The sequence below is a fragment of the Podarcis pityusensis genome, assembly GCF_964106645.2.
Source record: "Podarcis pityusensis genome assembly, chromosome: 8".
Taxonomy (NCBI): Eukaryota; Metazoa; Chordata; class Lepidosauria; order Squamata; family Lacertidae; genus Podarcis; species Podarcis pityusensis.
The window spans coordinates 83,083,180-83,098,699 of NC_138033.1; the positions used below are offsets into that span (position 1 = coordinate 83,083,180).

Sequence of the window (15,520 nt, forward strand, 5' to 3'; positions counted from 1 at the left end):
CTTCCAACCCCTGCAAATCCTCCCATTAACTCCTCGCTGCCCTCCTTCTGCTCAGACCCCTGATAGGTGGCTTTTTGCAGTTTTGCCGCTCAGGCTCGAGAAATTACCTGTAGCTCTAAGCAAAGCCCAAAAGCACTCGGACAATTGTGCTTCTATGAGAAAAAGAGTCTCATTGGCAGCTTCTGTGTGCTACACCTGCTGGGCTGAGTTCAGGACCCTCTGCAGGCAAAGCTTCCTTTGTGCAATGAGGCGGTTACTCCTTTTCTTCAGAGGATCCAGACCTCCTTCCTCCTGGCAACACGTCTGTTGTGGAGATGTTGCATTTCCCCAGGACTTAAAATAGGCTGCTTCATAGAAACATGATTTGCCCTTGATAGGTACTGTATCAAGGAGCAGGTATCAAGGAAACCTATTGGCTCATGTCAGTAATCACACAAGCTCTACTTGAGGATTACTAAAAAATAAAAATAAAAACTACCATATGAGAAATATTAAAAGGGACGCAGGTGGCGCTGTGGGGTTAAACCACAGAGCCTTGGAATTGCCAATCAGAAGGTCGGCGGTTCGAATCCCCGTGATGGGGTGAGCTCCCGTTGCTCGGCCCCTGCTCCTGCCAACCTAGCAGTTCGAAAGCACCTCAAAGTGCAAGTAGATAAATACGTACCGCTCTGGCAGGAAGGTTAATGGCGTTTCCGTGTGCTGCTCTGGTTCGCCGGAAGCGGCTTAGTCATGCTGGCCACATGACCCAGAAGCTTCTTCCTTCTTCTCCAGAGGCTGTACACCGGCTCCCTCGGCCAATCAAGCGAGATGAGCGCCGCAACCCCAGAGTTGGTCACAGCTGGACCTAAATGGTCAGGGGTCCCTTTATCTTTACCTTTTTATGAGAAATATTGCATTCCAACATCTGAGGTTTTCAGTTTTTTTGGTTTCCCATATTGCCCCTACTTAGGTCCCCCCATTGGAATGATAATATGTGGGGCAGGGCTTCAGAGAATCTTGAACTCTTGGTATGATGTGAATGCATTGATCAAATATCTGAGTGAGCCTTGCAGTCCATAGCAGAGGCTTAACTCCAGTACGATAGTTAACAACATGCTGAGACAGGGATGGAAAGCAGCTCCACACACCCCCAAAAACAAATGCACAGGTATATCCCCAGAGAAGAAGGAAGTGGGAAGAGATTTTAGTTTGCTACTTAGATTCAAGTGAGAAGGTGTCTAAGGTACACTGCCTGTACAGGGTTTTTTAAAAATTCACTCTTTTCACTATAGTATTGTGAAATTAGGAGTTTGTTCCAACAGAAATGGAGGCAAAATGCAGCCATAAAGAAACAGAAGGGAAATACTGGGCATGTTCAGGGGATACCTGAGTTTTGGAGAAGTACGGAAATTTTTTTTCAAAAATTAAGGAGGTGCCTTCCCCCCGCCCCTGCAGCCCAGTGCTCAGTAACCACCACTGCGCCTCATGGGCTTGCCGATCAGAAGGTCAGCAGTTCAAATCCCCGCGACCAGGTGAGCTCCCGTCGCTTGGTCCTTGCTCCTGCCAACCTAGCAGTTCAAAAGCACCTCAAAGTGCAAGTAGATAAATAGGTACCACTCTGGCGGGAAGGTAACCGGCGTTTCCATGCGCTGCTCTGGTTCGCCAGAAGCGGCTTAGTCATGCTGGCCCCATGACCTGGAAGCTGTACGCTGGCTCCCTTGGCCAATAAAACGACATGAGCGCTGCAACCCCAGAGTCGGCCATGACTGGACCTAATGGTCAGGGGTCCCTTTACCTAGTTAGAAAATAAATCATGGAAACTGGGGAGGGGAATGACCTGCAGGAAGAGCCGGCACACTGAATGCAGCCACTCTGGCTAGGAGGGCATTTTGTATATCTAGTTTCAATCTTGTTGCTTGTCCACGTTCTCTTTTAGAATAGAGCAGTTGGGAGTGTGACTGGACAGAAATAAGTTCAGCTACCAGGAAGTGAGGGAGAGGGAAGGAGGAAGGGAGGGAGAGCTGGACTCTATTGCTTCCTGCTTACCATACGTCAGGAAAATTCCTGACAAGTCCTGATTTTCAGGTGTAAAAATAGCATGGGGTGGGGGAAAATTCTGCTGAATTAGCAAAATGTAAGGGAAAACCTGGATGTATGTCAACACGACGGAAAAAGCAGTGGAAACAGCTGCAAAAAAATCATTATTTTGGGAACAGGTTTCCCCAGAAAAGCTCAACAATTTTGGTAGTTTCCTAAAAAAAAGAAAGAACCAATTTTGAAATATGGCAACCCTATGTACGGAAGTGAGAGCTGGACCATAAAGAAGGCTGATCACCAAAGAATTGATGCTTTTGAATTCTGGTGCTAGAGGAGACTCTTGAGAGTCCCATGGACTGCAAGAAGATCAAACCTCTCCATTCTGAAGGAAATCAGCCCTGAGTGCTCACTGGAAGGACAGATCCTGAAGCTGAGGCTCCAATACTTTGGCCACCTCATGAGAAGAGAAGACTCCCTGGAAAAGACCCTGATGTTGGGAAAGATGGAGGGCACAAGGAGAAGGGGACGACGGAGGACGAGATGGTGGGACAGTGTTCTCGAAGCTACCAGCATGAGTTTGACCAAACTGCGGGAGGCAATGGAAGACAGGAGTGCCTGGCGTGCTCTGGTCCATGGGGTCACAAAGAGTCGGACTCAACTAAATGACTAAACAACAACAACATGTTTGTGCATTCTGTGTTGGTGGGGTGGGCAGGATCGCAGGCTTCCGTGCTCTCTATGTGATTCTTGGAACTGGCCTTGTAGGCAGGTCATGTCCTCCTGCCAGAGTCCGCTGCATTTGCCTGGAATCTAAGCTGTACTTCTGATGCATCAGTTTTAACTCTTGGCCGCGTTCCCTGGGAGCGGGGAAGGGAACTGAGTGGCCAGAGGTCAAGAATGTTAAATGTCTTGACTAGGACTAGGTGTACCTGCAAAACACAAGCCTGGTGATGCCATTGCTCATTCTTATTCAAGGGAAACAAAAATGGTCGGGAGAACAACCTGTTGGACTGGCTGTGATGGCCTGGGATTCAGACTCGGATGCTGAACCTGAGGGATCCCAGCCTTCACAGGATTCCCCGCCTCCAGAACCAGCTGAGCTGGGGCTGGGGCATGAGCCTGAAGGGTCCTCACCTGTGCTGGGTCCTCAGGTGCAGGCATCAGCTGAGTCTGCTCTGGCTCCTGAGGTGATGGAGGACCCATTGCCTGCAGGTGCTCCACTCTCAGCCCCATCAAAGGAAGCTGAGGTTGCCTCTGGGTCTGGTAACCCTCCAGCCTCTCCTGCGCTGCAGAGGCTCAGGGCAGAGAGGCGGAGGGAACTAAGTTCCCGCAGGAGGAGTGCTCGCCTCCAGGCCGGGAGAGGCGAGTCACCAGAGGATCGGGGCCGCCCTATGCCTCGGGGCATATAAAAGCCGGCCAGCCCCAGTCCCAAGTTGCGGGAGCAACGTTGTTGGTTGCTAGTTCCTGCCTGAACCCTGTCCTGCTTTCCTGCCTGACCTCCTGACCCGCCCTGGCTCCCTGCTTGCTTGCCTGTCCCTGACTTCACCCGACTCCCTGCCCTGCACCCAGCTTCAGCTACTACGGACTGCCACCATGTTGCACCTTTGACCATGGACTGGACTTGGACCTTGTCTCTCAGGTAACCCACGGGACCAGCACACTGTGGCTGGAGGCAGCAATGGCAGAAGAGAGGGTCAGGAGGCAGGCTGGAGCCCCCTGGGGGGGAGGGGCATCCCCTGCCCTGCTGGCATCACAGTCAACTCCGGGAACAGGCTCATTCATCTCCCCACTCCACTTATGGGAACATCCGTACGATTTTCTCAAGTCTCCTGGCAGTTCATCCCCAGCAGAGTGACATTCAGAAGTTGAGCCTGTCAATCATCCTTCGATGCTGAGAGTCAGATTGCATGCGATATGAAAGGTCTGTGAAATATACAGTACTCGGAGTCAAGTGTAGATTTCACGCTCTTTATTCAGCTCATAGTAGTGAGGAACGAAAGTTCCCCCAAAATATCTGCTTTATATACATTATTTACACAATGGGCTGCACGTGATTGGCTAATTCCGGGATTCTCCTGTAGGCCAATCAGGTTGCGGATTCCCTTCCACCTGGAGCTGGATTGGGTGGCTCCTGCGGACCAATCACACTGCTGCATTGTTCTAGGACCAATCAGACTGCTGCGTTCTGACTCCTATTGTTCTAGGACCAATCAGACTGCTGCATTTTGGATCCTATTCAACTCAGTAAATAACAGTCTGGGACTGGAACCAAACTTACTTCTGAGCCCCAGGCCAGACAGACACAAGAATAGAGTTACAGATAGGTAGCCGTGTTGGTCTGCCATAGTCAAAATAAAAAAAATCCTTCCAGTAGCACCTTTAAGACCAACTAAGTTAGTTCTTAGTTGGTCTAACTTAGTTGGTCTTAAAGGTGCTACTGGAAGGATTTTTTTTATTTTGACAAGAATAGAGGTTTCTTAACTATTTGCTCCTTCATCATGGCCCCAATCCAGTTCGCAGCTGTTATTCCCCCCAACAGGTAATTGAAACTTTGAGGGACAGGCATTTGAACTAGAGCTGTGGCGTTGGGGGGGGGGGGGACATGGGGTTAGATTCCCTGCACTATAATAATAATAAATAATAATAAATTTTATTTATACCCCGCCCTCCCCAGCCAAGACCGGGCTCAGGGCGGCTAACACCAAATATAAAAACAATTGATTGAAATAAAACTTTAAAAACAAGATTAAAATACAGCATTAAAACATTAAAATGCAGCCGCCTTTCAGTGGAAACTCAAAAACTTTTGGGGGGATGAAAACGTCAAGTCTTCACCAATGTTACAAATATCCACGGTCCAGTTCAAAATGGATATTCTTCTCTGGAGTAGAGCAAAGAAACGTCTTTCCCCATTGCAGGTAGGGAAAATGAGTGTGTAGTGACAGGAAGGAAGAGATAGGGATTCATGTATTTTTAATCTTTGGTTGGAAGCTGCTCAGAGTGGCTGGGGAAACCCAGCCAGATGGGTGGGGTATAAATAAGTAATTATATATATATAATATTACCCAGTGCTTTTTCTTCCGGGGGTACTCAAGGATACGCAGTACTGGCACCTCTTTTTTGTTGTTCTTAAAAAGTGTAACACTTCATGGTGAGTATTGGCATCTATTTTTATAGGGGGGGAAGCACTGGATTAACCCATTGTGTTTTTCCTGTCACCAGGTTTGGGGGTATAATTGTTGTTGTTGTTGTTATACTTATACTGTACTTATCTGCGTGGGGTATACCTATTACAACTGATTGCCCCAGTCAGACATCATAGAGTCCCCTCAGTACAGGTTCTGAAACTCTGTGGGCCATAGACCCTATTTGCAACTGTCTAGCAATCATGCAATCCCACACACAAACCGCTGCCATACAAAAGGTGGGTGCCTTTGTCCTCTACCTGTAGCCCGTCCCCAAACAGTGGCAGCTCTAGGTGGCATCTAACTTTCCTCTTCTTTCCCCGCAAGGCTGGGAAACTACTCAGCACCCTCTCCACCACCCACAACTATTGGGGTGGTGGTGCAAATATTGGGGTGGTGGTGGAGTAAAGCACCCCAAGAAGAGGAATAGAAACCCTTCATCATCCAATTAACAGAGCCCCACACTCCATCTAGACCAGGGGTCAGCAAACTTTTTCAGCAGGGGGCTGGTCCACCATCCCTCAGACCTTGTGGGGAGCCGGACTATATTTTTGGGGGGGAAATGAACAAATTCCTGTGCCCCACAAACAACCCAGAGATGCATTTGAAATACAGTGGTACCTCGGGTTAAGTACGTAATTCGTTCCGGAGGTCCGTTCTTAACCTGAAACTGTTCTTAACCTGAAGCACCACTTTAGCTAATGGGGCCTCCTGCTGCTGCCGCGCTGCCAGAGCACGATTTCTGTTCTTATCCTGAAGCAAAGTTCTTAACTCGAGGTAGTATTTCTGGGTTAGCGGAGTCTGTAACCTGAAGCGTATGTAACCTGAAGCGTATGTAACCTGAGGTACCACTGTAAAAGCGCACATTCTACTCATGTAAAAACACGCTGATTCCCGGACCGTCCGCGGGTCGGATTTAGAAGGCGATTGGGCCGGATCCAGCCCCCAGGCCTTAGGTTGCCTACCCATGAGGTTTCGTTAACAAAAATAACAGCAGCGGCAACAGCACTGAGACCAGCTCTCCCAATCCCTCTCGGTATGGTTTGTGTCTTAGCAGGACACGGAGGATTGAACCAGCTGGGCGGGGCCTTTGTGAATGGCCGGCCCCTGCCAGAGGTGGTGAGGCAGCGCATTGTAGACCTGGCACACCAGGGCGTGAGGCCCTGCGACATCTCCCGACAGCTGCGGGTCAGTCACGGTTGTGTCAGCAAAATCCTTGGCAGGTAAGCATGAAGGTGGCCACTCAGGGCTCTGCAGAGTTGGGGTGAGTAATGACCGTGCCGGAAGACGGATTGGTTTCTCGCTCCGAGAATCCAACTGTGGCATCAAGAAGGAGCTCTAGCCAGGGAGGCTGAGAGCATACCTTTCCTGTGGCCATTTTCAAAGGCCTCATCCCGGGAGCATTCCAGAGGTCAGGGGTGGCCAGCTGGAGGGCTGTGGGCTCTGTGGAACAATTCACCATGCCTGTGATGGCCCACACAAATTAAAAACAAATTGTGGCAGAAGTTTTTGCTTGGTTTCTCCTGCAATTTTATTGCGTTGCTGTTTCACGAGCCCATTTCCCCTCTCAAGGAAGGAGATCTTTCAGAAATCTCATTTCACATGCACTCAAAAACTCTGGATACCCTTATCAACCACATTACAGAGCCTGACCATGACTGTTCAGCCCTTAGAGTGGTGTTGTTGACGCAGCAGACACTGATCTCCAAAGCAAGGAACTGTGGCTTAACCCTAACCACGATCTTAGGCCGCCTCCAAATGAGCTCCTGTCATTTCTGCTAAACAATAGTTTTGCAAGCTGGGAATGTTAAGTGACTAAGTGCTGTAGTATTGGGACTTTGTAAATATAGGACGCCATTTAATCCTCTTATTGTGTTTTCTTCAAGTGGAAGGGTCCCCTTTCGCCTGAAGAAACACCCTGTGCTTGAGGTGTAAGAAAGAAATCTGCTGTATACTGTGGGTTTTCCTGGTTGCCTACAGTGCAATTGCTTAACGCAAGTGCTTGAAAGTATCCACCTTCCTACATGGATGTCTGAGCTAGTTATGTGAGGCTTTCTCTGAAAGTGCTCAGAAACTTCAACTGGCTCAAAGAGCTGCAGCGAGACAGGGGCAGGTTATAGGAAACAGATGATTCCCTTGCTGGAACAACTCCACTGACTACTCACCTGTTTCTGGGCACAATTCAGAATGCTGGTTATGGACCTATAAAGCCCTATGTGGCTTAGGCCCAAGCTGTCTGAAAGGCCCTATTCTTTCATACAAACCTGCCTGCGCCCTGAGTTTTTTGGGGGGAGGCTTCTCGGTCCCACCACCTTTTTGGAGGGCCTTCTTGGTGGCTGCTCCCAGACTCTGGGTCTCCCTCCCTGGAGAAGCCAGACTAGCCCCGCCTTGCTGTCCTTCTGCCAGCAAGTGAAGACTTTCTTGTTCCAACACGGTTTTGGGAACTGACTGTTTTTAGGCAAAGTGCTGGGGCTGTGATGTTTTCAACAGTAACAATCTGTATTTTAAAAAGTACTGTGTTTGTGTGTTATTCAAGTTTTATTTTCAAAAAATTGCCGCTCCCCCAATGTTTTTAGCTGTTTCTGCTTTAACCGTAAACTGTTTTGAAAAAGCTGGGATGTAAATAAATATAATAATCCTAATCCTAAAAATAAAGAATTAGATGTGAGAAAGCTGCTGTGAGAAAGCAGATTGTTATTTTTTACTCCGCAAGGAACCCATTTTGAAATTTCCACTCTCGGCAGGAGCCCATCTCCATGTTTGCAGCGAGATTTCAGCTGGAGGGGTGATAAAACTCTAGGCAATGCCAAGAACATTTCTTGTTGTGAGTGTGGTAATCCTATTACTTTGTCTATTGGAGTAGGTACTACGAGACGGGCAGTATACGGCCAGGTGTGATCGGGGGCTCCAAGCCCAAGGTGGCAACCCCCAAGGTGGTGGAGAAGATTGGGGATTATAAGCGGCAGAACCCCACCATGTTCGCTTGGGAAATCCGGGACCGGCTGTTGGCAGAGGGCGTCTGTGACAACGACACTGTTCCCAGTGTCAGCTCCATCAACAGGTGAGAGCACTCACCACATTCCATTGTGGCGACGGTAACCTGGGTTTATGGGGCCATTGGGCGCCTAGCTTATATATCTGAGCTTCTAACAATGGCCAGGACCAGCTTCTGATCTCAGCAATGCTGCAAGCAGACGCAGGACCTTGCATTCTTCCACAGACACCCTCTCCCAGCTCTTGTCTTCTTTTCTCTCCAGGATCATTCGCACAAAAGTTCAGCAGCCGTTCAACCTCCCGATGGAGAACTGCATGGTGCCAAAAACATTGAGCCCTGGCCATAACCTCAGTAAGTCCTCCTTGGATGGCTCCCTCCTGGTCTGCACCCACTTGGCTCCACTCTCTGGGTTCAACTGAATATAACAACAACAACAACAATAATAATTTATTTATACCCCGCCCATCTGGCTGAGTTTCCCCAGCCACTCTGGGCGGCTTCCAATCAAGTGTTAAAAACAAGACAGCATTAAATATTAAAAACATCCCTAAACAGGGCTGCCTTCAGATGTATTTTAAAGATAAGATGGCTGCTTATTTCCTTGACATCTGAAGGGAGGGCGTTCCACAGGGCAGGCGCCAGTACCGAGAAGGCCCTCTGTCTGGTTCCCTGTAACCTCACTTCTTGCAATGAGGGAACCGCCAGAAGGCCCTCGGCACTGGATCTCAGTGTTCGGGCTGAACGATGGGGGTGGAGATGCTCCTTCAGGTATACAGGACCAAGGCCGTTTAGGGCTTTAAAAGTCAGCACCAACACTTTGAATTGTGCTCGGAAACATACTGGGAGCCAATGCAGATCTCTCAGGACCGATGTTATGTGGTCCTGGCGGCCACTCCCAGTCACCAGTCTAGCTGCCGCATTCTGGCTAGTTGGTGTGGGAATGTTGTGGATAGTAGGAGAGGATATATTGATTAAATATTATCCTTCCTCACTCATGCTAGTGAATCAGTAGCAGAGTACGTTCCCCAGTATATAGCAGGAAGCTAGTTGGTAGAATCGTTTGAATCTCTTTGCTTAAGCAATCCAATCTGGCTTGTCCAGATTGGGCTTGTTCCTGGTAAATCCCCTTTGTTCCCTCTTAAAAGGAATAATGACACAACAGTTTTTTCTTAAAAGTAATGATAAGAAGTTTACTTACATTCAGTTCATTCAGTAGGTTCCCTGAAGGCAGGCTTTAGCTTGGAGTTACAGAATAGAGAGTGGGTTCATTCCAAGTAGGGATTTGAGCTCATGTGCTGCTGGCTGAGACAGCAGACAGCAAAGTACATCAAGATGGAATAAAACGAAGAAGAAGGAAAGATGGCTGCATGACCAGCCCTTTTATGGGGTCTCACAGGGTCATGCCCATTTACCTGGTTACACACAGGGGGAGGATGCTGTAGACCGGGGTCAGCAACCTTTTTCAGTCGTGGGCCGGTCCACCATCCCTCAGACCATGTGGGGGGCCGGACTATTTTTTGGGGGGGGAAATGAACAAATTCCTATGCCCCACAAATAACCCAGAGATGCATTTTCAATAAAAGCACACATTCTACTCATGTAAAGACATTAGGCAGGTCCCACAAATAACCCGGAGATGCATTTTAAATAAAAGGACACATTCTACTCATGTAAAAACATGCTGATTCCCAGACCGTCCGCAGGCCGGATTGAGAAGGCGATTGGGCCACATCCGGCCCCCAGGCCTTAGGTTGCCTACCTGTGCTGTAGACAGGTGTGGCAGGAAGTCTTCCTGGCTGGAGTAACATCCCCTGTGTGTCCACTCTGGGCAAACAGGAAGTGTTGTACTTGACTACTTATGTTACATCCTACATTTGGTACTACACTTTGACTTGCACGTCAAAGTGCAAGTAGATAAATAGGTACCGCTCAGGTGGGAAGGTAAACGGCATTTCCATGCGCTGCTCTGGTTCGCCAGAAGCGGCTTAGTCATGCTGGCCACATGACCTGGAAGCTGTATGCCGGCTCCCTCGGCCAATAAAGCGAGATGAGCGCCACAACCCCAGAGTCGGTCACGACTGGACCTAATGGTCAGGGGTCCCTTTACCTTTACAGTTGGTACACGAGAGAGAGAGGGCGGGGGGTGAGGGGGAGTGCAGTTTCCCACCTGGATAAAGAGGAGGTCATGAGGATGCTGCAAAAATGAAAAGAGAGACACAAGCAGCTTCAAATGCACATTAAACTCCACTGTGGATGAGCCCTAAGTACTGAAATGTTCTTAATTTTTTTTTGGGTGCAGTGGGGAGGGAGACATGTAATTGTTGTGGGTTTTTTTGTAGGGAATATTTTTTATTAGTTTCTATAATCAAACCCATGTAAATAAGACTTTACATATTTAATGCAGTGTTACCCCTGTACAAATAAAAAAAAGTTTAAACATTTCTTTAAAAATTTCAATTTTTAAAATTAATTTTCCACATTTATAACAAAAATGACATATAAAAACACAAAACAAAACACCTTACAATACTAAAAGAAAGAAAAGAAAAGAAATAAAGAATAAAAACACTTATTACTTCTAGAATCCAAATTAATTTTCACTGTAATCTGACTTCCTCGATTCATCCCTAACTGTATTTCATTGTAACACCTTTGTAACAGTTTTCCAAAATCATCTTTCTAATACAATTAACACCTTCAATTAACTATCTTCCTCTCTTTTCTTTTTGGCTTAAATCCATATTACTACACAACGTTCTTATTCTAGTCCTAGGCCTATCAGATACTTTCACGTATCTTCTAATGATCTTATATTACAATATTTAGCTAAATAATCTTTAAATTTCTTCCAATCTTCTTGGTTTTCCTCTTCTTTCTGATCATGGATTCTTCCAGTCAGGTCGGCCAGTTCCAAAAAGTCCAACATCTTCATCTGCAATTCTTCTACAGTTGGTATTTAAAAGTTTAAACATTTCTAGACCAATATGGCTGTTAATTTCTATACAATGCCAACTCACAGTACAAGTGGATATCTTTTCCCCAAAGCTTGTAATTGTGATTTTTTGTAAATAGCCCTACTGATGTTGTTTGTTAAAGTGATTTCCCACCCTTCTCCTGAAGAGTGATAGAAACATCTGATAGCTAGCTTGGAATCTCTGCCGTTGTTCCATGCGTCCTTTGGTCCTAACTGGAGGGGAACGTTCCCAAGCTGAGCACCTAGGCTCCCCTTGCCCCTTGCCATGGGGCGAGTTCTCCACTTGGCCATTCCTCCTAACTGCTCTTCACCTCCACAATCCAGTGTGCCCTAGAAGAGGGGTTGGGGGTGTTTTCCCGGGAGGGCCTGTTGACATTTCTCCACTAACCCCCCACTGCTGTGTCTCCTCCAGTCCCCAGCTCAGCTGTGACTCCTCCTGAGTCGCCCCAGTCAGACTCTCTGGGCTCCTCCACCTACTCCATCAACGGCCTTCTAGGGATCGGTTCCCCCAGCAGCGACCACAAGAGAAAAATCCAGGACAGTAAGTGACGTTGGGCTGGGAGGGTGTGGCAGGGTCTGATTCTGGGAACCTCTGTTGTTAACATGTAGTTTCTCCAGGCTGTGAGTGTAGCTGTGGTTGAAGAGGGGAATCTTACACAGGCCGCTTGTTTCGTGCCAAAAAGGACGGAAACCGCAAGCTAAGGCTCCAGACTGACTTCTGATTGGTTCTAGGTTTGCTCCGTAACTAGCAATGGTGTTCTATAGTCTCACATTGTGCCTGTTTAACTTTGGACACCTCACTTGCTCGCAATAACTCTGTTGCATGTTACGGTGGGGGCGGAAATGCTCCTATAAGCCAAAGTTTCTTTCTTTTTTTTAAGATGATCTTTATTGGTTTTTTATAATTACATACTATACATACACATATTATATTACATTTTACATTTATTCTTGCTCTCATATATATATGTATGTTATATATAGAGAAGATGATGTGAAATAGGGAAACCAGTAGAACTGAAATAAACCTCCTAATCGGAAAATACAAAGAGATTTATTGGACAATAATACCAAAATGAATTAAAAATGTATATTATGACCAAGGCTGAACAGTATTTGTAAATGAATATAGACAGACAACAAGAATTGTATATATAGAAAGATTTGTTTGTTTACGGACATTTCATGGGCAAAAATTGAAGAAGAACAACTATACAGTATACAGAATGGGTAATGACAATGCGAAAAGTTAAAGCCAAACAAAGTTTCATTCAGTCTCTCAGGTGGCTTAGATTTCATTTGGCTAGGGCAATTGTATGAGTGGAATATTGATAAAATAGCAACAATGGCTCAAACTCGCCGCCTTAAACTCTCCACAGGTGAAAGTAGATGCTGACTCACGGAACCGTATCAAGGGGTGGCTGCAAAGTCAGATTTCTTTGCTACTATCACTGCAAAAAAGAAGTTGGTTTTTTTTAAAATAGGGATGATTTTATGAAATGAACATTATATGGATGGGGAAGAGGAAGGGCGCCTCAAAGCCCCTTAGGGGAGGGAAAGAATCTCCCCTCCCCAAATTGTCCTGTCCTGATTGGTCCACCGAGTGATGAGACATGACAGAAATGGTGGGTGCAACTGTCTGAAAATTCTATTCGCTAGACAATGAGGGAACTGCAAGAGGATACGGATGGGGGGGCCAGGTGAGCTGCAAGGGGGTTTGGCAAGGTCTAAGGGGTGTTGGGGGAAGGGTTGGGGAGTGGAACAAGGGGGGCACAGTCCTGGGGGCATATGCGCACATGGATCTATATTTGTGTATATAACACGGCGCAGTTGCAAGAGGCCCATTTACCGAAACGATCCTTGCCATCCCTGAGAGACCCACACCTGCCCCTTTGCATCCAGGAGGGCTGAGCAGGAAGAGAGCATGGAACAAAACCACATCTTGAACCCCCCTGCGCGAAAATGCCGTGGGCTTGGGGGAGAGAGAGAAAGAGAGAGGCATCCTTTCCCACAGGTTAAATCCCGGCAGGTAGGCTGGGCAGAGGCTTGTCCAAGTCAGGCTGATTGCGGCTTCCCTCAGCAGGTGAACAGGAGAGCTGCCAGCTCAGCACAGACTCTCAAGGCAGCAGCACCCCCCACAAGCACCTGCGCAGCGAGGCGTACGGGCAGCACCTGCTGGAGTGCCCTTTCGAGAGACAGCACTTCCCAGAGGCTTACGCTTCCCCCAGCCATGCCAAGGGAGAACAGGTGTGTGCTGGAGCCAAAGGCCGCCATGACAGCCTTGAGGTGGGGGTGGAAGGTGGGGGGAGGCTGGAACTCAGTGGTAGATGTACGTTTTAGATACAAGAGGTTCCAAAATCCATCCCTGGCACTTCTTATGTGTGTAATGTTCAGGAAGGCAGGAGAGGATATATTGTTTAATTATAACTTTCCCAACTTGGGTTAACAAGTTCTATGATTTAGCAGAGTAACATTCCCCTTTTAAACTTACACAATGGATAGGTTTGCCAGGCTTGCATAAGTCTCCAAAATAAGTTTCCTGGTAATTCCCCTTTGATTCCCTCCTAAAAAGAATAGACACGACACAGTCGTATAAAAGAGTTTACTCACACATTCTGTTCACAAATGGATCCCAGAAGGCTGACTTAAGTTACAAAATATATGCACGTGGAATCTATCCCATAAGGAGATACAGTGGTACTTCGGGTTACAGACACTTCAGGTTACAGACTCCACTAACCCAGAAATAGTACCTCGGGTTAAGAACTTTACTTCAGGATGAGAACAGAAATTGCATGGCGGTGGCGCAGCGGCAGTGGGAGGCCCCATTAGCTAAAGTGGTACTTCAGGTTAAGAACAGTTTCAGGTTAAGAACGGACCTCCAGAACGAATTAAGTTCTTAACCCGAGGTACCACTGTAGTTCTTTTGTCCTCTCTTGGCTGAAGAGAGCATCTCTGGCTAAGGAGAAGTTGCTTCTTCAAGGAACGGAGTCAGAGAGAGAGATGGCTGCCTGCCCTGTGCTATTTTGTTACCTGCACAGGTAAGGTTACGCCCAACTCTGGTCACATGCAGAGGAAGTTTGTCCCAGCACAGGAGGAAACAGGAAGTTTATCTACCGGCTGGACAAACATCCCTCTTCATGTCTAAACATGTCCACTCTAGGAATATTGTATTTGACTGCTCTGTGTTTCACACCCCCATAATGTTGATGCACCAGTGGTCCAACTCATAATAAGGTGACGCCCTAACCGGCAGACGGGGGGCGGGGGCGGACATGGATGGAGGTGGGGGAGAAGCTACAAGGCTGAGTTAGAGGTATGATGAATATATTCATAGAACCATAGAGTTAGAAGGGACCCCAAGGTCCAACCCCTTCCAGCAATGCAGGAATCTCAACTACGCAGGAATCCCATCATATTGTGAAGGGATTCAGGGCTCATTGACACTGAAGGTACCTAAGGAATAAGTAGGGAGTCCCGTGTGGGGAGATAACCAGGGGGCCAAGGAGGACTGTGCTCAGATCCCTACAAGGCCCTGATCGCCTGCTGCCCCCACCCCTTTCTCAGGCAGGTATCTATGCCGTGCCCCTGCTCAACACATCCATGGACGACGGGAAATCTATGCTCACGCCTTCCAACCCATCGCTGAGTCGTAACCTGGCGGCCCACCAGACATACTCTGCTGTGACAGGTAAGGGCTGCCCATTCAGGGACGTCTAGGCACCCAACACGAGCACACCTGTGGGTGCTCCAGGCCCCACAACAGCTCCGAAGGAGAAGTGGGGCTGGGTGTGCCCTGTGCATATTTGCTGCAAGTCGGTCACACAAGGGCCTGTGGGTTGTGGAGAGGTCTTTATCAAAGCCTTAGCCCGAATGTCAGGAGGCATAGCTGTCAACCTTCCCTTTTTTTGCGGGAAATTCCCTTATTCCAGCGCCGTTTCCTGCTGCTATCCCGGATTGTTAGATATCCCATAGACTGTCCCCGGAACAGGTGAGGCTGCTTATTTTCAAATCTGAAAGTTGACAGCTATGTCAGGAGGAGAGCAATGGGCTTTCCCCGAGTGGTCAGGGGGTCATTTGGAGAGGTGAAATGTGGGTGGCACATCAGTTAGGTACAGGTAAGGGTAAAGGGACCCCAACCATTATGTTCAGTCGTGGCCGACTCTGGGGTTGCGGTGCTCATCTTGCTTTATTGGCCAAGAGAGCCGGCGTACAGCTTCCGGGTCATGTGGCCAGCATGACTAAGCCACTTCTGGCAAACCAGAGCAGTGCACGGAAACGCCGTTTACCTTCCTGCCAGAGCAGTACCTATTTATCTACTTGCACTTTGACGTGCTTTTGAACTGCTAG

At 47.8% G+C, this 15,520-nt stretch overlaps 1 protein-coding gene across 6 annotated transcripts in view; it reads left to right on the top strand.

Moving 5' to 3' along the window:
• The window catches only part of PAX8 (paired box 8), a 31,792-nt gene that overhangs the window by 8,023 nt on the left and 8,249 nt on the right, over nt 1-15,520 (top strand). For 3 of the 6 annotated variants that reach the window (XM_081017484.1, XM_081017485.1, XM_081017486.1), the window contains exons 3-8: nt 6,259-6,424; nt 8,062-8,262; nt 8,459-8,547; nt 11,583-11,711; nt 13,251-13,417; nt 14,738-14,861. In XM_081017484.1, coding sequence (XP_080873610.1) covers nt 6,259-6,424; nt 8,062-8,262; nt 8,459-8,547; nt 11,583-11,711; nt 13,251-13,417; nt 14,738-14,861 — 876 coding nt within the window. The remainder of the gene's footprint in view (nt 1-6,258; nt 6,425-8,061; nt 8,263-8,458; nt 8,548-11,582; nt 11,712-13,250; nt 13,418-14,737; nt 14,862-15,520) is intronic. The other 3 variants (XM_081017488.1, XM_081017487.1, XM_081017489.1) reach the window with 3 other exon arrangements.